The sequence below is a fragment of the Lithobates pipiens genome, unplaced genomic scaffold (assembly GCF_037356315.1).
Source record: "Lithobates pipiens isolate NorthernLeopardFrog02 unplaced genomic scaffold, aLitPip1_a1.2 Scaffold_27, whole genome shotgun sequence".
NCBI classification, from domain to species: domain Eukaryota; kingdom Metazoa; phylum Chordata; class Amphibia; order Anura; family Ranidae; genus Lithobates; species Lithobates pipiens.
Genome location: NW_027507788.1, coordinates 205,057,371 through 205,081,467, shown reverse-complemented (window position 1 = coordinate 205,081,467; position 24,097 = coordinate 205,057,371). Strand labels below are relative to the sequence as shown.

General features: G+C 43.8%; 1 protein-coding gene across 2 annotated transcripts in view; it reads left to right on the top strand.

The window, feature by feature from the left end:
* TTC12 (tetratricopeptide repeat domain 12) overlaps positions 1-24,097 on the top strand; it is a 348,845-nt gene that overhangs the window by 48,578 nt on the left and 276,170 nt on the right. The window contains exons 2-4 of one of the 2 annotated variants that reach the window (XM_077458133.1): positions 9,079-9,142; positions 20,193-20,365; positions 22,963-22,981. In XM_077458133.1, the coding sequence (XP_077314259.1) occupies positions 9,091-9,142; positions 20,193-20,365; positions 22,963-22,981 (244 nt within the window). In that variant the 5' untranslated portion in view covers positions 9,079-9,090. The remainder of the gene's footprint in view (positions 1-9,078; positions 9,143-20,192; positions 20,366-22,962; positions 22,982-24,097) is intronic. The other variant, XM_077458134.1, reaches the window with a different exon arrangement.

The window sequence follows — 24,097 nt, the reverse complement described above, 5'->3', positions numbered from 1 at the left end:
AATATGAGTATAATTAAGTAGTGTGTACAAATAGCTTAGGTTGCTGTCAGAGGTCAAATAGGTCCGGGTTTGAACGTGCTATTATAGCGGTGCACACTAGCACCCATCAGCCCAAAGCTCTTTTTATTTGATAGATGTTGAATCCAGTAGCATATCAGACAGGTCGGACAACTCCATCAGCTTGCTTTCCCCTTTGCCATTTTGTTCAGAATAATCAAGCACCATAAATATCCCTTTCTTCCTCTTTGGGTTTTCCCATTATTTAAAAAATGTGTATTATGTTTTTTCACTAAAGGCAGAAAACTCATTTAATAACCAATATTACAGACCAGAAAGACCTAGAGTAATTGTTTTTTATCTGTTCTAAAGTGTTTTTATGTTTCACAAGTTGAGCCCACAATATAGCAAATGTTAAATGACTTCACCAGAAGATATATAGTTTAATAAGAACAGTCAACAAATATTGATGCTACCATTTAATTAACATTTATTTAGAACAATAATCTGATTGTAATAGAATTGATTAAAAAGTAATTTAGATAATTCTTCAGATCAACAACACTAACAAGATTTATTGCGTATTCCTGTTGTAATCACAAAAGGAAATGACAAGATTAATTCCTGTAGGAATAAGTTACCTTGTTTATAATCTTACCAGGACACATGGTCATCTTCATTTTCAAGTCTTTTCTTTATTCTATATTAGTTCCCAACTAAAATAAAGGAGAATACATTAGGATTCAGAAAAAACACAACTGAAGTGGTTCTCAATCTGTTCCTAGTCATCATACACGGCACTCAAATGTTGGAGACATGTGTGTGTATGTGTATATATATATATATATATATATATATATATATATATATATATATATATATATATATATATATATTATTGCAAAGCTTCAGTCTCAAACCATGCACCAGGAAGGGACACCCAGGAATATTCCAAGGCAGGTTTACTGGGTCCTTTTATTTAGGAAGGCAATTCAATGCAGACCGACTTTGTACAGCAAGTCTATAGCGTAAAAAAGCAAAACATCCGCCTGTCTGAGCCACTAACTAAAATGATGTCAGTTTTTGGTTAATGCTGGCCATACATGGGTCGAATTTCGAAAGAACTTTCTTTTTGAAAATCTTATCTAAGAATTTTCGTACGAATTTTGCACCATTAGTGGGCTGCAGCAACGGCTGATTTTCATTCGGCCATCGAATTTTAATAATCAGATATGTTGGAATTTTTTTGAAAAAACAAATGATTTTCTAATCAACGATGGGAGAATCATGTGAAAAATGAAATTAAGAAAGAATTGCGCATGTGCAAGAAAAGAAAATTCCCAGAAAGAAAAGAACATTCCCAGACACGAAAATTATTTTCTGTAGGAACATGAGGGAAAGCGAAGGTTTGGTTGGTCGAACTTCGAAAATCAATGGTGGCACCATCGAATCACAAAATGCACAAATTTTCTGATTTTCAAAAGAAAGTTCTTTCAAAATTTCGACCCGTGTATGGCCAGCATAACAGGCAGCACATTTTGATTCTTATGTCAGCGCTCATCTTTTTTTACCCACAGCAGAGGGAGAGAGCCCTGAGCATCAGTTCACATATAAGTAAGGGCCTGTGGGCAGCTGAGACTTAGTATTGAGGTTCACCTACCAGGTAATATGTGTACCAAGGGATGGAGGCCAGCCAGAGCTCTAGAAGGCCTCCAAGCTCCAGGATCTAGACCAAGTCTTATGAAGATCTGAGAAAACGAAAAGTTTTGTTTATAGCAAATGTAAATTTTGGATTAGGCGAGAAATCTAGGTGACACATATACAGGGCCGTCTTTAATATTGATTGGACCCTGGGCAAAAATGTTCTTGCCACCCCCCCCCCCCCCCCCCCCATGCAATTTCACTCTCCACCTGCTCTGGGACATACAATAAATAGCAGCTAGACTTAAAATCAGTTTACTGTATCAGATCAGGCAGAAATTGCGATTGGTTGCCAGCAGTTACAGCATATCATTACTGCTTACTGACTGGTTGCTAGAGGTTACAGCACACATTACGGCTCACTGATTAGTTGCTAGAGGTTACAGCACATCATCTCCTCAGTGCAAGGGAGCATGATATACATACGAGTGCTGCCTTTATTTACATATCAATGCCACCGGCCGCAGCTATTTACTTATGAATGCTGCTGCTATTTACATATGAACTGCCGGTTATTTACATGTAAACATAGGGTCTGCAGGTGAGTCATATGTACACAACAATAGGGCAGAGCTGGGCAGCATTAGTACCAGCACTTCACACTGAGATATCGGGACACAGCAGAGGACTAAAACTTCAATGGACAAGGGAATTTAAACTGGGATAGTTGGCAAGTATGAGGCAGCTGCTTTGGGCCCCACAACAATGACAGGGCCCAGGGCAGCTGCCCCTTTTGCCCTGCCTTAAAGACGGCCCTGCACATATACAATATCCATAATCCTGCCAACCAGTGCCTCACATGACCCCCCCTCCACTAAGACCTGTGGAAAGAAGCACATTTTGCCAACATGTAGTGGACACATGATAGGCCATTAGGATTCCCTTGCTGGGTCTCTAGCAACGTTTTCCATACATCTGAAATGACTTTTCTCTAAGCTTCTGGTACCCAGTAACATTTTAAATTTACTTTCATGTGAGGCTCACTTTCAATGTCATGATAAATTACTTTAGTTCAGCCAGGAAATTCTGAAAACATCACTCGCATGAACTCTCTCCCCAACTGAATGTGAGTAAAGACAGAATCTCAGTTATATGTTTCTCTGGAACTTTGATAGGTGATGCATATTTATAGTCATGTAAATTTTTAATAATGCATATGTATAGGTGATTATTTCCATGAAGTGACACACTATGCAAAAAACAAAACTTCAGGCTCTTTGTGCAGTTTTTGTGTTTTGATAATTGACCTGAATGACTGAAAAGAAGGCATGTCCCCTCCCTCTACCAGCTGAGACAAAAATGTAACTCCCTCATGCCTTAGGGCAAAACAAATATTAATGCCTAAGAACAATTTTGCAACTTTGACATGTGTTAGTAAAATTGTACATATCATCACAAATACTTTATGCATACAGATTGATTACCTTGGGCTTTCATTTGGTGGTAAATTGTAATGGATATTTCCTGTTTTTTTTATTTATTATTATCAAGTGGAAACTGGCCCAAGCCAGTAATTTTTTTTTAAATGTAGTTGTATATTTCTTATTACTACCATACCAAAGAACAACCAAAAATAAATTTTCCTGCTCCTGACTAGGTAGGACTGAACATTCCCCCCCATTTGGGTCACACCAGAACATGAGAACAGGCAAAATTTTTTCTCAAACATGTGTACACCGTTAAAGTCTATGGGACACGAACATTAAAATCAAAAGTGCTAATTTTAAAGGCTTATATGCATGGTATTATCTTAAAAAGTGTTTGGGGAACCCGGGTCCTGCCCCAGGGGACATGTATCAATGCAAACAAAATGTTTTTCCGGGAGCAGTGATTTTAATAATGCTTAAAGTGAAACAATAAAAGTGTAATATTCCTTTTGATTTCATACCTGGGGGGTGTCTTTAGTATGCCTGTAAAGTGACTCATGTTTCCCGTGTTTAGAACAGTCTGACAGCAAAATTACATTTCTAAATGAAAAAAAGTAATTTAAAACTACTTGCCGCTACAATGAATTGACGGTCTGGCAATACACATAAAAGTTCATTGATAAAAACGGCATGGGATTCCCCCACAGGGGAACCCCAAACCTAAATTTAAAAAAAATGCGTAGGGGTCAACCCAAATTCCATACCAGGCCCTTCAGGTCTGGTATGGATATTAACCTCCCTGGCGTTATGATTATTTCAGATTTTAGGTGCTGAAAGCGGTACTATTGTTTTGCATGGAAATTTGACGTTTTATATTGTAGGCCTGTAATTCTTAGAAATAATCCACTTAATTCCATCCAAGCAGCAAGAGTCTAATGCCGTGTACACACGGGCGGACTGTATGGCCTACTTAGTCCGTCGAAACACATTTCAGCGGACAGTCCGCTCGTGTGTGGGCTTCAGCGGACTTTTTCAGCGTGCAGTCTGGCGTCTTAAGTATTTCGGATTTTTTGAAATACTGTCCGTCATACTTTGGTTTCAGCGGACAATCCATCTCGTCAGTAGCTCGTCAGTTCGACGGACTAAGAATGGCGCATGCTCAGAAAGGATTTACACGGCGAAAGGTTGCATTGCTGTGTATTGGACTTCCTATTTCTAGTCCCGTCGTACGTGCTGTACACGTCATCACGCAAGCTTTCGACGGACTGTTTGTGCATCCGTGTGTGGTCAAGTCCGTTCGAAAGTAGGACGGACTGTCCGTCGGATTGTATGACGGACTAAGTAGGCCATACAGTCCACCCGTGTGTACGCGGCTTAATAGACATCCTGGGTATGATACAATTTGAAATACGAAATCATAAATTATTATATATATATATATATATATATATATATATATATATATATATATATATATATATATATAATTTTAAAATAAATAACTATAAATAATTATAACAAATAATAATATAATAATAAAAATTATTCAATAATGTAATCAAATCAAAAACACTGAAATATGCTGAGTTGCAGAATTGTCGCTGTCATTACTTTTAGTGTTTGATGATGAATTTCCCCACAAATCACTATCGCTCAATTCTGCGAGTGATTCTAATTTATTATCACTGTTTTCTAGCTGGTCTATAACCACTTTTGATGTAAACACACTTTTTGGTTGCTATGGACAATCTCCAGTTTCCTGGCATAAAGAACAGTATTTATAATATAAAACTGTATGCAGGACACTGGACAAACCACTTGGGACAAAGGGGATGTGTAATTACTTGATACAGTATACTTTAATCTTACAGATAACATTACTGTATCTATACTGTGTATTTTACTTTTTGAATTTGGTGCCAAACTCTGTCCTCGTGCGTCTCAACACTCACACGGAACGCAGCCCGGTCGATGTGACAGATCGAACGGAGAACGGCTCACTGATCACATCGGGGAGACATCACTGGATCCAGGGGACAAGGTAAGTAAAACCCTTCATGGATTCAGCGATGCTATCCAGAGTCTGGCTCGGGAATACCGCTTATGGTATTTAAATCTTACCCAGAGCCAGACTCGGGAATACCGCCAGGGAGGCTACCGGGAACCCCACGCCAACATTTAAAAAAAAATGGTGTGGGGGTCCCCCTCAAAATCCATACTAGACCCTTCAAGTCTGGTATGGATTTTAAGGGGAACCCTGCCAAAATGTAAAAAAAATGGCGTGGGGTCCCCCCAAAAAATCCATACCAGACCCTTATCTGAGCATGCAACCTGGTAGGCCGCAGGAAAAAAGGGGGGATGAGAGAGCGCCCCCCCCTACTGAACCTTACCAGGCCACATGCCCTCAACATTGGGTGGGTGCTTTGGGGTAGCAGCCCCAACAAAGCATCTTGTCCCCATGCTCACGGGACAGGTAATCCTGATGGAATCATGGGACAGGTACTCCTGATGGTATGACAGGTTCTCCTGATAGTATGACAGGTACTCAGGCGGGTGACAGGTACTCAGGCGGGGTGACAGGCAGGGCCATCTTTAAGGCAGGGCAAAAGGGGCAGCTTCCCTGGGCCCTGTCATTGTTGTGGGGCCCAAAGCAGCTGCCTCATACTTGCCAACTATCCCAGTTTACATTCCCTTGTCCCTTGAGGTTTTAGTCCTGTTGTTGTGTACAGACGACTCACCTGCAGACCCTGTGTTTACATGTAAATAACCAGCATTGAAATGTAAATAGCAGAGGCCAACGGCATTGATATGTAAATAAGGCAGCATTCATATGTATATCATGCCCCCTGCAGTGAGGAGAGTATGTGCTGTAATCTACAGCAACCAGTGAGCAGTATTACTGTACAGTAATCTCTAACAGCCAATCAGCAAGCAGAAATCATGTGTTGTAACCTCTAGCAACTAATCAGTGAGCCTTAAGGAGTGCTGTAACCTCTAGCAAACAGTCAGTAAGCAGTAATGATATGCTATAACCTCTGCCAACCAATCGCAATCGCTGCCTGATCTGATACAGTAAACTGATTTTAAGTCTAGCTGCTATTTATTGTATGTCTCAGAGAAGGTGGAGAGCGAAATTGCATGGGGGGAGGGGGGCCCTAAGCAAATTTTTGCCCAGGGCCCAATCAATATTAAAGATGTCCCTGATGACAGGTACTCAGGCGGGATGACAGGTACTCAGATGGGATGGATGAATGATGGCGATCTGCATAGTGACTGTCTGTGATTGGACACAGCCGGTCACGCAGTAAATAGCCAAATTTGTTGGCTCTTTACTCTGATAAGGGAGGGGCTGTGTCCTGAAGGACACGCCCAATGCCTGATCACAGCTCTGCGGGCCCCTGGGGACCCGCAGTAGTGGCGAGAACTGCAGGACATCATATGACCCCCGCCCAGGATGGGAGAGCCCTCCTGCAGACGTCATTTGACTATATGCCGGTATTGAAGTGGTTAAACGAAAATCATACGATATGGTATCCTAGGAGAATTTTTTTTGTGTTTGTCTGCTCAGATCATTTTAGATGAACTGTCGTGCTCTTGAAAGCTTACTGTATGACCGCTTCGAAAGTGGTATTTTTAAATCCGATTTTCTGACCGTGTGTACTAGATATTATAGGCACATTTCACTGCTTTAAAGAAGATTGTTCATTATAATATTTTTTATACTGTTGTGTCCCCGTAAGAACAAAGTGTATGTAGTACTTTGTCCCATGTTGCTAGGTGCTTCTTAACCCTATGCTATGAGGTCCAAATTGCACCTCCTCCCATCCCGCCATGGGGGCTCTAGCAACCGCTAAGCCCCTGTACACACGGTCCGAGATTTCCACAACCAAATCCGTCGGATTTTGCCCGTCGGATTTTGTCCGTCGGATCTTGTCCGAAACTGTTGCATACACACGGTCGGACAAAGTTGGTGAAAAAATCCGATCTTTCAGAACGTGATGACGTAATTTCGTTAGGATGGGACTACATTCAGGCTAGTAGCCAATAGCTTTGATGTAGAAATTTGATCTGAGCATGCGTGGCACTTGGTTCGATCAAAATTCTCTACACATGATCGGAGTATGTCCGATCGGCCCAGTTGGTCGGGGAATATTTCCAACATGTTGGAAAATTGGGTCCAACGGATATTCCGACGGAATTAGTCCAATGCATACCACACTATTATCCGACGACATGGTCCGATAGGACACATTCCGACGGATTCTCCGACCGTGTGTACAAGGGGTAAGAAGAAGACAGCACTTCATAGCAGCAGCTTGTCTTGGCTCTGACCACTTTCCCAGGAGAAGCAGTGGCAAGTGGAATGCAGAGACTAATAGGTCACTCCTTCTTTTGCATTCCTCTTGCCACTCCTTGTCTTGGGAAAGTGCCCTGAGCCAAAGCAAGTTGCTGTTATGAGGCATCTGTCTCCTTCCTAGCTGTTATCAGATCTGCTTTGGCAGAAGGGATAGGAGTGCACTTTAAACCTCATAGCTAAGGTTAGGAAGCACCTAGCAACATGGTACAACGTGCTACAGTACATGTATTTTGTACCATAGGGGATATAACAGTATAAAAAAAAATGTAGAATGATACATCTTTTTAACCACTTTAGCCCTTGAAAGATTTGGCTGCTCAATGACCAGGCCATTTTTTGCAATACGGCACTGCGACACTTTAACTGACAATTGCGCGGTTGCACAACGCTGTACCCAAACAAAATTGACATCCTTTTTTTCCCACAAATAGTGCTTTCTTTTGGTGGTATTTGATCATCTCACAAGTGTATATTGATTGGTTTACACAAAAGTTATAGGGGATAGATGTATGGCATTTTATCTAATGGGTATAGATTTATGGCATTTTTATTATTATTTTTTTTTACTAGTAATGGCGGCAATCTGCGATTTTTATTGGGACTGCGACATTAAGGCGGACACATCGGACACTTTTGACATATTTTTGGGACGATTGACAATTATACAGCGATCAGTGCTATAAAAATGCACTGATTACTATGTAAATGTCACTGGCAGAGAAGGGGTTAACACTAGGGGACGGTGAAGGGGTTAGCTGTGTTTCCTAGTGTGTGTTCTAACCGTGGGGGGAGGGGACTGACTATAGGAGATGACAGATGGTGGTTCCTAGCTAGTAGCTCCTCTCCTCACAGAACAGGGATTTGTGTGTTTACACACACATGTCCCTGTACTGCCTCTCCGCCGGCCACGAGCATCGGCACCCGCGTACCCTCGCACCTGATGACCCGCTTAAAGGAGCTGACGTACAGCTACGACGGCTCGTGGGATCGTGCCTACCTGCCACAGAATAATGACGGCAGCTAGTCGGCAGCAATGCTGCATGGTGTCTCCTGACTAAGGATGAGCTGAACACCCCCCCCTGTTCGGTTCGCACCAGAACCTGCGAACAGACCTAAACTTCGTGTGAACTTTAGAACCCTATTAAAGTCTATGGGACTCGAATGTTCACAATCTAAAGTGCTCATTTTAAAGGCTAATATGCAAGTTACTGTCCTAAAAAGTGTTTGGGGACCCGAGTCCTGCCCCAGGGGACATGGATCAATGCAAAACAAAGTTTTAAAAACTGCAGTTTTTTCAGGAGCAGTGATTTTAATAATGATTAAAGTGAAACAATAAAAGTGTAATATTCCTTTAAATTTCGTACCTGGGGGGGGGTCTATAGTATGCCTGTGAAGGGGCGCATGTTTCCCGTGCTTAGAACTGTCCCTGCACAAAGTGTCATTTGGCAAGGAAAAAAAGTCTTTCTAAATTCTGCACAAGCTAATCCCCATGAATGGATTGCCATTTGAACAATACATTTCTTAAACGTGTGAAAAGTCTGACATGCACAGGCTGTGCTTGACTTGCAGGAGGAACTCTTTATCATATAACCCGTATAGACACAAAAAGGTGTTATGCTCTTGCTGGGCTTTTCACTTATCTTTTTTTCATTTCAGAATTCTTCAGAAATGTCTGTAGATGCGACGCTGGACAGATTTTTGAAAGATGTGGATGAACTATGTAAGTTTTTGTCAATCACATTTTTCCAGTCTCTTTTCTGTTCTTCAACATGCTTGTTATACTGTATATTGTCAAAAAATGTTTTATGATCTCTGAACATCAGGGACAAACATTTTTCCTTCACATGCTAAAGTACCAAGATGACCCAGTAAAGATATTAAAGTCAATCTAAACCCATTCACAAAAATGTAACATAGTAATGTCATTTTAAAAGGCATTTTAATACTATTATTATTTTTTAATCTACAGCTTTTATTAAACCTATATTTGGCGATTTTTGTCAGAAGTGTCCTTGCTCAGGTCCTTCCTGTTATGAGGTGACAACACTCTGTCCCTGTTTCCCACTTGTTTTCCTGCGTTGTCACCAATGTCACATGTGCTGGCAGTGGAGACAGGTGTGTCATTTGCATCTTCACTTTAATGAAGCCTGCTCTAAGCATTGACGTGCAGTTGCTACTGGAATGTGTGCATGTACATAAGAGGTGGTTGCAAAGAGACTGGAAGAGATCAGCTGAGCTGGTATGTAAAAAAACTGTGTTTATGTTTATTTTAAAAGACAGAAATGCAGTAGCAGTTTATGTGACTTTAGCAATTTAAATGCAAGCCACCTGATTGCCATTGGTATTTCCAGATGAGTGAAACCACTTTGAAAATATACATTTTTAATTTGTCATCCATGGTTCTTGGCATTGAAGTTAATAAATCTGCCAGTGCAGATGTGGAATATAACCTTTCATTTAGATTTTTGTCTAGGAACATATCCATGGTCAAAGTATAAAATCAAAATATTAATTTCCACATTGTATTTCAATAATTTCTAGCCTAATTTGAACCAATGTAAACTTACGTGGTAAATCTTCCAACACATTTACTTCCTAGAATGCTGTATTCGCTATGCCCTGTACGTAGGTATTGTTGTGTCCCACATTACACAGATTGGTGGATTTACTAAATGCAAATGTGCACTCTACAAGTGCAATTGCTCCAGAGTTTAGTAAATGGCCAGAAGCCCTGTTGGCATCCATCATCCAATCATGTGCAAGAAAAAATGCTGTTTTTTTTTTTTCCTTGCACATGATTGGGTATTCTCTGTAAAGTGAAGATTTTGTCAATTTACTAAGCTCTGGAGCAACTGCACTTGCAGAGTGCAACTGTAGATTACATACATACTGTAGATTATTTTATTATACAATTCCACTTCCTTCTCTCATCTCCCTTTCTCTGTTGGGGTCCCCAAGGTTTTGTTCTTGGACCTCTCCTATTCTCAATCTACACCTCCTCCGTGGGTCAGCTGATAGCCTCCCATGGCTTCCAATACCATTTTTATGCCAACAATACCCACGTTATCTCTCTACCCCTCAGCTCACTCCTTCAGTCTTCTCGTTGCAATAGATTTTTATTGTAAATTATAACAACAGTGTACAAAACATGTCAATAGTAAGTGGCAGTAGGGCGAGATGCCCCCCAAAAGACAAATGCATCATAGTGATGAAACATATAATGGGAAAACAAGTAAGAAAAACATATCCCTCCCCAGACCAAGGTTGCAATATAGTAGGTAGAAGAATAAATCTTGACCAGTCTGAGAAAAAGAGCACGTGATAGCAATGGTACATTCGAGAACAAGGGGTCAACGTGGCCCCCTCCTAAGTCGTGGGGACCCGGAGATCCCCCCTTAACACCTTCCACCCGAGGCCGAGACGGGCCCAGGGAAGATCGCCCCGCCGCCCCAAATGGGAACACACTGCGACCGGGCAACTCCCCAGGGCCCCCCAGCGAAAGGGACTGGTCAACCAACTGCATTGGTTATGCATTCGAAATATAGCAAGTGAGAACTATGAGTTATGCAACTTAATGAGGCATACGTGATGTATACTCAAGATCTGGGAGGGAGAGCAAAAAAACATAGTAGAACAAATGGAGGTTTCCTTGCACTGTATAGATTAGGAAATCCAATAAGTGAAATGTTAACTAATCACAAAGGATATTTGCAACCAAAGGGAGCATCCCCTACAGGGAGGGGAAAAGGGAGTATAGGAGGAAAAGGGGATAGACAAAGAAAATAAGAGCAGGAAAAGTAGAGGGAAAGTAGAGGAAAAAGGCAATTAGCGCAGAAGAGTGTAAAAGGAGATAAAGGTGGGTGTAGAAGGTCGTCTGGAGAAGTGAGCGACAGCCAGTAGTACAGCTATTTTAATGTGGGAGGGTTATCCCAACAAAAGATGCCCAAGGTTCCCAAGTGTGATAGAATTTCTCAGAACGGTCCAAGATTACACCGGCCATTTTTTCTTGATTCATGATCCAAGAAATTTTTTTCTTTGCTACTCTGGGTGATACAGTAGGCGTCTTCCAGGCTTTTGCCAGGGTAAGTTTGGCACCCAGTAAAATAAAGTGGATGAGGCGTTGTGTAATCTTGGAAGTTGAGAAGTGCAATGAGGGGGGATGGTAAGATAGGCTGTGAGGTAATTATGCTTATCCAGGAGAAAATTTTATGCCAAAAATGTCGTACTCTGGGACAGGACCACCAAACATGAAGCATGTCACCTCTAAGTTTGCAGCCCCTGAAACATAGAGGAGATGTGGACGGGAAGATGTGGGCAAGTCTCGTGGGTACTAGGTACCACCTGGTAAGTACTTTAATACTCGCTTCTATGAGACCTATATTCATGATGCCCTTGTATGAGTAGGAGAAATTCCTTTGCCAAGTCTCCAGGTTCCAGGATTGGGCCAAGTCATCTTCCCAAGCCAACATGTAAGAGGTTTTGGACTGTTTACCTGAGAGTGCCCTGTAAACCAGTGAGATCCCACCCCTCTGCTCGATGCCCTGCCCACACCATTGTTCATAAGGGGTAATTTGTGGACCGTCTGGGAAGGATCTGCATTTTTTGTGAAGAAATGCGGATATCTGTGAAAATCGGAAGAGTTCAGATCTGGGCATGTCCAATTTACTCACGCAATAGGCTTTTGTTAGGGGGGCCTAAAGGTCTGAGAAAGTGACCGATTCTGTAGAGCCCTTTGTCTAGCCACCACTGGAACGCTTTGATGTCTAGGCCTGGGTAGAAGTCTGGGTTGTGAAATAAGTGTTTCAAGGGTTCTAAAGAAGAAATTAGGTGTGTATTACCTCTGAGGGAGTCCCATAAAGTGAATGAGTGGGACAGCGTCGGCGACATGATCGGAGGTCTGGATTTTTTGGGGCTCCATAGAAGGAAATCAAGGGTATGAAGCGGGACTGCCAATCTTTCAATGTGTATCCAGTCAGGGTGTTCCCATCGGGAGTAGATTCTGGAGAGCTGTGAAAGTTGTGCTGCTTGGAAATACCAAAGCAAGTTTGGCAGGCCCAGTCCCCCTTCTGTCCTTGCTCTATATAGGACCGACTTCGCCAGTCTGCGTCCACCTTTCCCCCAAATAAATTTGATGACTTTGGCTTGGAAGAGCCCAAGGTGGTTTTTGTTTATTGGTATCGGCAGGGTTCTAAAATAGTAAAGGATACGCGGGAGTAATGTCATTTTGATGGCATTGATCCTACCTAACCATGTCATGGGAAGTTCCGACCACTTTAGGAGGTCTCTCTCTAATTTTTTGTACAGCGGCGGGTAATTAGCTTGATAGAGGAGATCTATTCTTGGTGTCAGTTTTATTCCCAGATATGTAATAAATGAGTCGGCCCATGAGAGTTTAAAGCTATCTCGAAGCCTAGAGATGAGTGAGTCTGCAAGATTAATGTTAAGTGCTTGAGATTTGTTGTAGTTGACCTTGAGGCCAGATACCAAACCAAAGTCATCTAGGAGGCGGCATAAGTTAGGGAGCGTTGTGAGGGGAGAAGATACAAAAAGTAGGATGTCATCCGCAAACAGTGCGCATTTGTGAGTTCGGGAGCCACAAGATATGCCTTTAATATTAGGGGTGTTCCTAATGGAAATCGCTAAAGATTCAATCGCTATGGCGAAGATAAGAGGGGATAGAGGACATCCTTGTCTCATCCCCCGTAAGATAGGGAAAGATTCAGAGTAGAATCCCTGCAGACGTACCTGGGCCGAAGGGGTTGAGTAGAGAGCCCTCAGAACATTGAGAAAATGCTCACCAAAACCCCAACGCTGTAAAGTTGAAAAGATGAATGACCAGTGAATAGAATCAAATGCTTTTTGTAGGTCCAAGGAAAGCAAACAGCCTTGTCGAGGGGCTCCCTTGTCCCAGTTGGAGTTTAGGATAGAAATCAGATCAATGGCTCTACGTGTCTGGTCAGAACCTTCTCGGCCTGGTATAAAGCCTACCTGGTCCTTATGGATATATAGACTAATGAAAGAGGCCAGGCGGTCTGCAAGGATCTTAGTCAGAATCTTTAGATCATTGTTGATGAGGGAAATTGGTCTATAGTTGGAAACAGCACTAGGATCCTTGTCTGGTTTAGAAATAACCGTTACATATGCCATATTAGAAGAAGCTTCTAAGGGGCCCCCTCTCCGAAGCTCATTGAAAAAACGAGCAAGGTATGGGGCTAGAGTGGTGGAAAAGGATTTGTAGTAAGGTATAGAGAAACCATCCGGGCCAGGAGCAGAGTGGGGTTTTAATTTTTTGATCACAGCACAGACTTCTTCCTGCGAGATAGGGGCGTCTAAGATTTGGCGATGTGAAGATTTCAAAATTGGGTTTTGTACTGTGTCGAGGAACTGATCAACCTGTGCTTGCGTCGGGCAGTCTTTATTACTATAGAGGGATTGGAAGAATGAATGAAATTGTTCCATTATGCGTTGCGGATTTTGGGAGAGGGTACTACCATTTATTTTGATTTTGGGGAGAGCAGTGTGTTTGATTTTTGGAGAAAGTCTACGTGCTAAAAGTGTGCCTATCCGATCTCCCTGGCAGTAAAAACGGGATTGACTCCAGCGGATCCATTTTTCAGCTCTAGTAGTGAGTGCTAAGTTTAAAGAAGCACGAGCTGCGTCCAGGTCCGAGATGGGAACCTCGGAGGGGCGAGCCTTGTGCCTTTTAGATAGGGCCGCGAATTCCTGCTCCAATCTGACAATATCAGATTTTTGTGCTTTGTTAATTTGAGAAGCAATTTGGATAAGGTGTCCTCTAAGAACCGCCTTATGAGCAGCCCAAAGGCACGAGGGTCCAACCTCCGGGGTGTCGTTGGTTTGAAAATAAGCTTTAATTTTGGTATCAATCTCCTCCTTCCTGCCCGGGTCGCTCAAGATAGATTCATTGAGGCGCCATCTCCTACCGGGTCGAGCCATTCCAGGGCGTCGGAAGGTTATCACCACCATAGAGTGGTCTGACCAGACTACGTCTTTAATGAAAGCTCTGTTTGTTAATGGAATGGTATGGGAGGTAACCCATATGTGATCTATTCTCGAGAAAGATTGGTGGGGACTGGAGAAATGGGTATAATCCCTCAGGGATGGATTCATTTCCCTCCAGATATCAATCAGCCCATGTTGGGAGATTAGTTTGGCTATGCACAGACTTTGTTTAGTGGGTCGAACAAGGCGTTTACCCGGAGGACGTGCCTTATCCATGCCCGCGTCAAAGGCCGTATTCGAGTCACCCCCAAAAACTACAGTTCCCTCCAATAATGGTGACACGGTGTCTAGTAGATTCTTAAAGAAGGCATATTGACCTCTGTTGGGGGCGTAGTATGAAATGAATGAGTAGAGATGACCATCTAGCTCTCCAATCAAAAGGAGAAATCTGCCTTCTGGATCTTTAAGTTCTGACTTGAGAGAGAATGTACATCTGTTGGAAATAAAGATACCCACCCCTTTTGTTTTATCATCTGCATTAGCCAGTGAGAAATTAGAGAATTTGGAATGAATAAAGGAAGGATGGTAGCGTTTAGGGAAATGGGTTTCTTGTAGGAGTGCTACATCGACTTTTTGGGAGTGAAAATGTTGAAATATTTTCCGACGTTTAGCCGGGGAGTTTAGTCCTTGGGCATTGTGAGTAATAAGCTTAAGGGGAATTTTGTCTGGGTCAGTTACCGCCATCGAGCAGAGGAGTGGGAATACCCCGATACACAAAGGCACTTACCCTTAGTAGATTCATAGACCAGGACAATATCAGACCGGAGTGTGACTTCAGCTAGCATATATGAAGACCGTGCCCTCGTTCTCCAGACGACTTCTAGGGGAAAGAAAGAGTAGAGAATGAGCAAGAAAAGGGGATAGAGAGGAGTAGAGAAGAGAAGAAGGGGGACAAACATGACCCCCGATGCGGGCGGAATAAAATACCACCTGCAATAAAAAAAGAAAAATCAAATACCTCCCCAATCTCAATCCCAAAGGGGATAGAGATAGAGAGTAATCCTGACCAGTGAAGGGTCAATACCGAGTTCACTAGGCAGGATGGGGTGCATGAGCACCGCCCTAGCAGGAAGGACCATCTAAGAATTTAAACAAAATGTAACTGTCAAAAAGGCCCCAGAACCAACGTTAACATTAGAAATCATTCGAATCTCCCCAAAGACCAGGAGATGATAAAGAAAAACAAAACAGGAGAAGAAAAATACTTGAGTGTGGCAACATAAGATTAGTAAAAAAAAAAAAAAAAAAAGGGGGTTAGCCAGTTCCCCCCAACACAGAGGGAGACCTTGAGTGCCGTTCCCACCTATACGGTGAGGTATATTCTAGGCGATTTCCCTGCTCAAGGTCTCCGAGAGGGGACTAGTATCCCCCCAAAGTCCCAAAATTTGTACTGCAGGCAGTTCATAGTGAGTCAAGGCGGGACGTTGTCCTTCGATTTCTTGTATCGTGCAGGTTTCCACATCGAGTTCAGTGGACTGGAAGGACTGGATGGAAGTTGCCTTTTAGCCGAGTGAGGAGAGGGCTCCTGTTGCATAGCGATTGGGTCGTGAGAGATGAGGCCAAGTCGTAGGAAAAGCTGTTCCCCTTCTGGAAGTGAACTAAAGGTGTAGGGTTTCCCATTGAATAACATCTTCAGTTGAAATGGAAAGAGCCACCAATATTTAATGTCCTTATTCATTAGAATTTGAAGTAGCGGTTTCAAGGTGCGTCTCTTTTGAATGGTGGAGGGAGATATATCAGCAAAGACTTGTAATTGGTGTCCCCGAAAGACGATCTTGGGCAGGGATCTGGATTTCTTCATGACTGCTTCTTTCACTGTATAGTGGTGAGGCTTTACTACAATATCTCGAGGTAGGCCATCATCCCTGGGGGGTCTGAGGGCCCTGTGAGCCCTATCAAGCTCTAGATGGTGTTGTGGGGTGTCAGGGAGCAGATCTTTAATGAAGGCCTGTATTGTCTCAGGAACGTCCTTGTAGGATTCAGGGAGTCCCCTGACTCTAAAGTTGCACCTCCTATTTCTATTTTCAAGGTCATCTATTTTGGCATTGGCAGTATCCAGTTGTTCTTGTAAAACTTGTAAGCAAGCAGAGTTCTGATTTGTTCTGGAAATCGTCGCATCCAGGTTGGATTCAATAGATTCAATGCGAGATCCGATGTTCTGGAGGTCTGCTTTGATGTCATTTGTGATTTTGGTAGCCGTATTTTGTAAACCCCTGTCCAGGAGTTCTGCAAATTTAGCAAAGAGTTCAGTCACATTGATCGGCTGCAGTAGGCCCAGATCCCCAGGCTGTGTTAGATGTTGGGGCTGAGGGAGGTTGGCTCCCAAGGGTGGGAAATCCATGTCTGGGAATGATTGTTCCAGAAGGGACACTGTGGAGGCTGGAGAAGCCATGTCAGGATGATCGGTATTTGACTGTCGTTGCAGGGCAGAAGAGGGAGAGGCTGCCAGCTGTGCCCCGGTTGTGTAAGCCGCGTCCGAGCGGTGAGGCCTGGCCGCCATTTTAGCCTCTGTCTGGGAAGAATGGATCATCTCGAAAGTCGGCTCGAGGTTTCTCCTGACAGCCCCGGAGTACATTGGGGAGATCCCTGATGTGTCTACTACTCAGCGAGCGTATTGTGGAGTGAACGTTGGTTCTCTGGGCGCCGTTATCAGTCCTGAACCGCCAGGGCGGGACGGGGCTCCAGGTCTATGTGGCCATCTTCGGAGCTGCCGTGCATGCGCCCTCTGGAAACAGGGCTAGAAGATTATAGGAGACTCCGCTACCCCCCCACACCAGCAGAGTGTGAAATGAGGAGTAGTAGGCCTTTGGGTGTAGCAAGATGGCTGACCTCAGTCAGCAGAGGCCTGGATCAGGGCCAGGACTAATGATAGATGCAGTGTGGGGGTTTGGAAGGTGTTTGCTGTCCAGGGGGGGGATCCTGCATTCAGAGGGACTCCCTCCCTATTTTCGTTGGTTAGTGGTCCGAGCGCGATGTTCTTCCGCGGGTGTCCTCCGTAGGAAAGACCGGGGATCCACAGGCCTTACTAGGCCGCACTAGGCCGGGCCCAGCCACGAACGAGCCACCGGAGCGCACAGGGGGTGAAGATCAGAAGGGTTGGAGGGTGGATGATAGTCCCCTACCGCTCGATGCAGCTGAAATCCCGAGGATTCGGCCGAATGGAGGGGTATGTACTTCAAATATAGCCACCAGTCGCTGCAGGGCCCTCCAGGGAGTAGTTGGCCTTAGATTCGGGCACCAGTCGGTGCTGATTAAGTGAGGATGGCGATGGATGGATTCCGGGATACACGGAGCTCCCTCAGAAAGCGTCCACCGCCGAGCACTTCCGGTCACGCCCCCCCTCCTTCAGTCTTCTCATGTATCACTAATTTACTAACAGACATGTCAGTCTGGATGTCACATCACTTCCTCAAACTCAAAGTCTATCCAAAACCAAGCTCATAATTTTTCCTCCCCCACATGCCCCTTCCCTTGATCTCTCGGTCAAGATCAATGGCACAACTATCAGCCCATACCCACATGCCAAGGTTCTAGGTGTAATCCTGGACTCTGATCTATCCTTTAGGCCCCACATAAAATCACTGTCCAAATCTTGCCGTCTCAAACTCCGCAACATCTGCAAAATACACCTCTTTCTAACCAATGACACCACAAAGCTCCTAGTTCCCTCCCTGGTCACCTCTCGCCTCAACTAGTGCAATTCCTTTCTCATTGGCTTACCTTTACATAGGCTATCCCCATTCAGTCCATCATGAATGCTGCTGCCAGGCTCATCCATCTTACCAACCGCTCAGTGTCTGCTACCCCTCTCTGCCAATTCCTCTATTGGCTTCTGCTCACCCAACAAATTAAATTCAAAATACTAACAACAACTTACAAAGCCATCCACAACTCAGCTCCCAGCTATATCACTAGCCTAGTCTCGAAATACCAACCAAATTGTTCTCTATGTTCCTCCCCAGACCTCCTTCTCTCTAGCTTCCTCTTCACCTCCTCCCATGCTCGCCTCAGGGACTTTGCCAGAGCCTCTCTCATCCTATGGAATGCCCTACCCCAGTCTGTCCGGTTATTTCCTACAGTTTGCTGTTAGATGATCCCTGAAAACCAGAGAAGCCTATCGTGCCTCCACCAAACAACTGTACTTTTATTTTCTCCATCAGCTCATCTCCCATGGTTTTTACCTTTTGTATCACTTGATCCTCCCTCCTAGATTGTAAGCTGTAAAGAGCAGGGCCCTCTAATTCCTCCTGTATTGAATTGTATTGTAACTGCACTGTATGCCCTCATGTTGTAAAGTGCTGCACAATCTGTTGGCACTGTATAAATCCTGTATAATAATAATTGTATTGCTTTTAGGTTTGTAGACTCAATGAGTAGTATGAAAGGGGTTGGAGATGTTACTTTACAGTAGATCACTTTGTTTAGCCAGAGACTTTAGAGTCAGTTATGTATGCTCTATACATCCAGCCTTTAAGCAGCAGAATTGGACAGAAGGACCATAAACATGAACAGTTTTTTCTAGTCTGCATTGATCTATGGGTATGCCTAGTACACACCATGAGTTTTTTTTCCTTCCGTGGAGGTCTCTGCACTATGCAATGTTCTACAGCGATTTCCCCGCTGAGCTACTGTGTTCTGACGGGGGACTGCCCCCCCCCCCCCCCCGATAGAACACACCACTGATAGGATGCTGATCGGTAGATGTTTTTCTGGCATGCCCATTCTACAGAAGCTGTATGTTCAGCCAACTTCTGGTGGACAGGCTGCCTTACACATTGGATTGAATGTTGGCTGGTTTTTCTAGAAACGGCTGATACCGGCCGATATTCGGCCCGTGTTTACCAGGCTTGCCATAAGCACAAGATTGCCATCTGATTAGGACAAAAACAGCTGTATTGTGAGGCAGTCATTTTATGCTTTCAGGATGTTTTTACAGCAAGGTGTAGTAGTATCGGGATCTGACAAAAAATATGATCCAAATGGAAGATAACTGCAACAAAAACAAAGGTGACCAGAGGCTTCTTACTGAATATAGCATCGGTAGTATCCTGGGTCTTGCTTTGTTGAAGACCATTTTTCTGATAATAAAAAGAGAAGCTTGTAAGATATTGGACAAATTAAATTGAGGTACTGGAAAAAGTGTTGTGGCAATATGGGCTTGATTTACTAAAGGCAAATAGACTGTTTGCTTTGCAAGGGAATTTTCCACAAAGCTTAGTGAATGAGGTAAAGCTCCCTGACTTTTTCCATCCAATCATATGCAAGCAAAAATAGCTGTCTTTATTTTCCTTGCATGTGATTGGGTATTTTGTTGCAAAGTAAAATGTCACCACAATCACTAAGTTCTGTGTAAAATTGTCTTGCAAAGTGCAGCTTCCCTGCCTATGAAGCCTATTTGCCTTTAGTAAATCAATCCTTACTGGTCACTTTGTTATGTTAGGTGGTATAATAAATTACTTTGCCAACCGATTATGTAACCAGCTCTTTTTAAAAACTTGCTTTTATGGTCAGTCACTGCTGTGCACTGAATATTTTGCATTCTAACCTTACTAATTGAGGAGATTTGCATGGAGCCAGGGGACCATTAGTTTCACCTTTAAACCTATATTGCAATTACAAAATTTGCTTAGTGCTCACACAATACATAATTGGCTGAGATACTTTCACTACTCAGGAAATCAAAGTATGGTTATTTTTATTCTGGCAATGCCTACTTTTAATCTAGGTGACTATGATTTAACATTTTTCAGCTGAAATTCTACAAGGCTTAACCTCTGGAGATCCATCTTCTCAGGAGTTTGCCATCTCAAGAGCAGATCAAAAGCTTGCTTTGTTAAAGACAACTGAAGATGAAGATGGAACTAGGACCAAAACTAATAGGACACTTATTAATAAGTCTCCAAGTAGCTCACTTAATGAACCAGTAAGTTTTGTATCCTATTCAGCATTATTGAAGTACTGTGGCTATATATTTTACCTGAAATAACACAACTGCGCTTGTGGATTGTATTTTGTATTGTAATTGAGTGCACATTAGATGGGAAGTTCTGAGATGATAAATGCAAATAAGGATATTGGCTGGATTTGCAGCAAACTATCAGCAAATATGCCACTGTACAGTTTTTCTAGGATTAGAGGGCTGGGCTGGGGGGCAAGAAGGAGCCAGGCATAGTAAAATATGATGAGCTGGTGACCCTTGATATACTTCACCATTCAGACATTTATTAAAGTGGGACCTGCAGTCAGTGACAAATAGTGGACATTATATAGCTCTATGCTTACTGTTTGGGTCTGCACTCATAGTGCATGGCAGAGGATGGCTTATAACAGTAACATCCCGATTCTAAGATGGGACCACATGCCAAGAGATGTTAGGAAAAGTTGATGCTTGAAGATGTGAATCCATACCTACTATGAAAGGGACACATAATGTGGTTCCAAATGCTCAAGGTTTTTTACCTTTATGCATCAAAATAAAAAACCTTCTGGGTGCAGCTCCCCCCTCAGCTCCCCTGATATTTACCTGAGCCCTGTCTCGATTCAGCAATATGCATGAAAGCTGTGGCTCTCCTAGGTCTCTCTCTCTTTATTGGCTCACACAGCAGCAGGAGTAATTGGCTCCTGCTGCTGTCAATCACAGCCATTGAGCCAATGAGGAGGGAGTGGGGCCAAGCGGCACTCTGTGTGTGAATGGGTACACAGAGCACTGCTCGGGAGCCCTTATTGCAAATGGCTTTCTATTGGGGGCAGTCGGCAGAGGGGAGGGGCCAGGAGTGCTAGCGGGGGTCCTAATAAGTAGAGGTTTAGGGCTGCTCTCCGCAAAACGTTTACACACAGCATGTCACACAAATGTTGGCCAACAATTATGAAAGCAGTGATGTACAAGATGTATGGCAAGCTGATAAAAAGGAAGTTCAATAGTCAAGGGACATCTCCATTACGAACGCTAATTTTACAAGACCGAGCGCCTCTGGCTCGTCATTGATTCTGAGCATGCATGTTTGTACTTTGGACTTTTGTCCGACGGACTTGTGTACACACGATCTGACAACACACATTTGTTGGCGGAAAATATGAGAACATGCTAGCAAACATTTGTTGGCGGAAAGTCCGACAACAAATGTTCGATAGAGCATACACACGGACAGACTTTCTGCCAACAAGCTCACATCCAGCATTTGTTGGAAAATCCGATCATGTGTATGCGGCATTACATATTTGATATTTTTTTTTGGAATCACTTTAAGCAGGGTATTCACAGTGATGAAACCTAAAGGTGTATGTCGGCACACTCTGAGTGCAGGCAGGGTCCATTCCTAATTAACAGAAATGTACCTAATACTCCTGGCTCCATCATTGTGTGTCTAACATATTTTGTGCAGGGAATGATGACCATGAGAGTGAATGAATGTGTTGGCAAATATATAACAGATCTTGGGGGAATCTGAACTTTTGTAAACAGATCCATTAGTTATGCCTAAGGCCGCGTACACACGCGGGGACTGTTCGCCCAACTTTGTCCGTCAAACAGTTTCGGCAAACAGTCCGCTCAAAATTAGCATGGACGGACATGGCCACACACGATGAACGAACAGTTTGCTGAAACCGTGCGCGATGACGTGAACGGCACGTACGACGGGACGAAAAATACGACGTCCTATACACTGCATTATAACTTTCGGCGTGTAAATCCTTTCTGAGCATGCGCGGAACTTAGTTTGACGAACAAGCCTACACACGAGGGGACTGTTCGCTGAAACAAAGTTTCAGCGGACAGTTTTTCGGAAATTCCGAAAAACCTTGTTCAGCGGACTGTTCGCTGAAACTGTCCGCTGAAAGCCCACACACGAGCGGACTGTCCGCCGAAACACTGTTCAGCGGACAAAGTTGGGCGAACAGTCCCCGCGTGTGTACGCGGCCTAAGAGTTTAATAGCACCTTAAACCGGATTTGCCAATTGTGGCCAGCATTTTTTTGGGTGGGAGCACTTTCATTGTCAAAAATACTTGAGGCTCCTTAAGTGTTACAAAGCTTTAAGTGTTATTAACAGTAGACTCCCAACACTAAACTTCCCCCAGATCAATAGAAACGGGATAGAGGTTTCAACCTTTCCCTACCCTATCCACATCAAATACTAGTTTTTGCTTTAGAAACACTTTAAAGTAAGCTCCATAACCCCTTGCCCCTTGTGCTAACCTAACATATATTTTAAACTAAGCTCCCTAACCATTGACCCTAACACTTACCTAATATAAACTCTAAACTATACTCCCTAACACTAACACTAATCTAACATAACCATAAAATAATCCCTAACAATAAACTAACATTTTCTTTATACGTGCCTTATCCTGCACCAGCCATACCAAAACTCCAATATGATATATGATGCTGAAAACAACTGATATGCATACAATGTACTTGTACACTACTTGTATCTTTATTGTATGTTTTGATTTTATACAAATTGTTCTTCTAAAACATATCTTCATATATTTATGTATACATTTTTTTTTTCCAGAAATCTGAAATGAGCCAAGGTAAGAACATTTAACGTTGGTTTTTGAAAAAATCAAACTGAGCTATGAATATGTTCTAATGTAATTATATGACCACTTAATATATGGGGTGAGAAACATTTCAGTTTTATCTTCATAACAATAAGGCCGCGTACACACGGGCGGACTGTCTGCCGAAACTAAGTTCGTCAAACAGTCCGCTCAAACTTTTGAATGAACGAACTTGCCCACACACAGCACTTTTTGAGCGGACTAAGTTCGTCGTACTAAGTCCGCGCAACTTTTGAAATGAACGGACTCGCCCACACACGAGGACAGTCCGCTCATTTCGAGCGCGTGTCAAGGTAGGCGGGGCCCGCGACAGAGACGTCGCGGGCTCCGCCGCCTGGAATGGACTTAAAGGGGAACCCCAACGCCGAAAAAAATCGGCGTGGGGGTTCCCCCAAAGTCCACAACAGACCCTTGTCTGAGCACGCTACCCGGCCAGCCAGGAAAGGGGGACGAGCGAGCGCGCCCCCCCTCCTGAGCCATACCAGGCCGCGTGCCCTCAACATGGGGGGTGCCTTGGGGAAGGGGGGGCCGCGCGGCCCCCCCACCCCAAAGCACCTTGTCCCCATGTTGATGAGGACAAGGGCCTCTTCCCGACAACCCTGGCCGTTGGTTGTCGGGGTCTGCGGGCGGGGGGTTTATCGGAATCCGGGAGCCCCCTTTAATAAGGGGGCCCCCGGATACCGGCCCCCCACCCTATGTGAATGAGTATGGGGTACAATGTACCCCTACCCATTCACCTGTAAAATAAAAGTACCCAAAAAAAAACACAACACACTAGATAAAATATTTTATTGCACAGCTCCGGGGGTCTTCCGTCTTCGGGGGTCTTCTCGCCGGACTCCTCCGCTATCTTCTTGTAACTCTTTTGCAAGCGGAGGAGTCCGGCTTTCTTCCTCCCCGCCGCCGGCCTCTTCTCCTGACTTCGGGGGTCTTGTCCCCCTCTTCGGTTCTTCTGCCGGGCCACCGCGCCTTCTTATAGCTCTTTTACAGGCGGTGGCCCGGTCTTCTGTCGCCGCTGTCGCCGTCGCCGTCGCCTTCCGTTCTTCTTCTTCTTCTTCTCCAGGAGATGTTGACACGTCGCTCTCT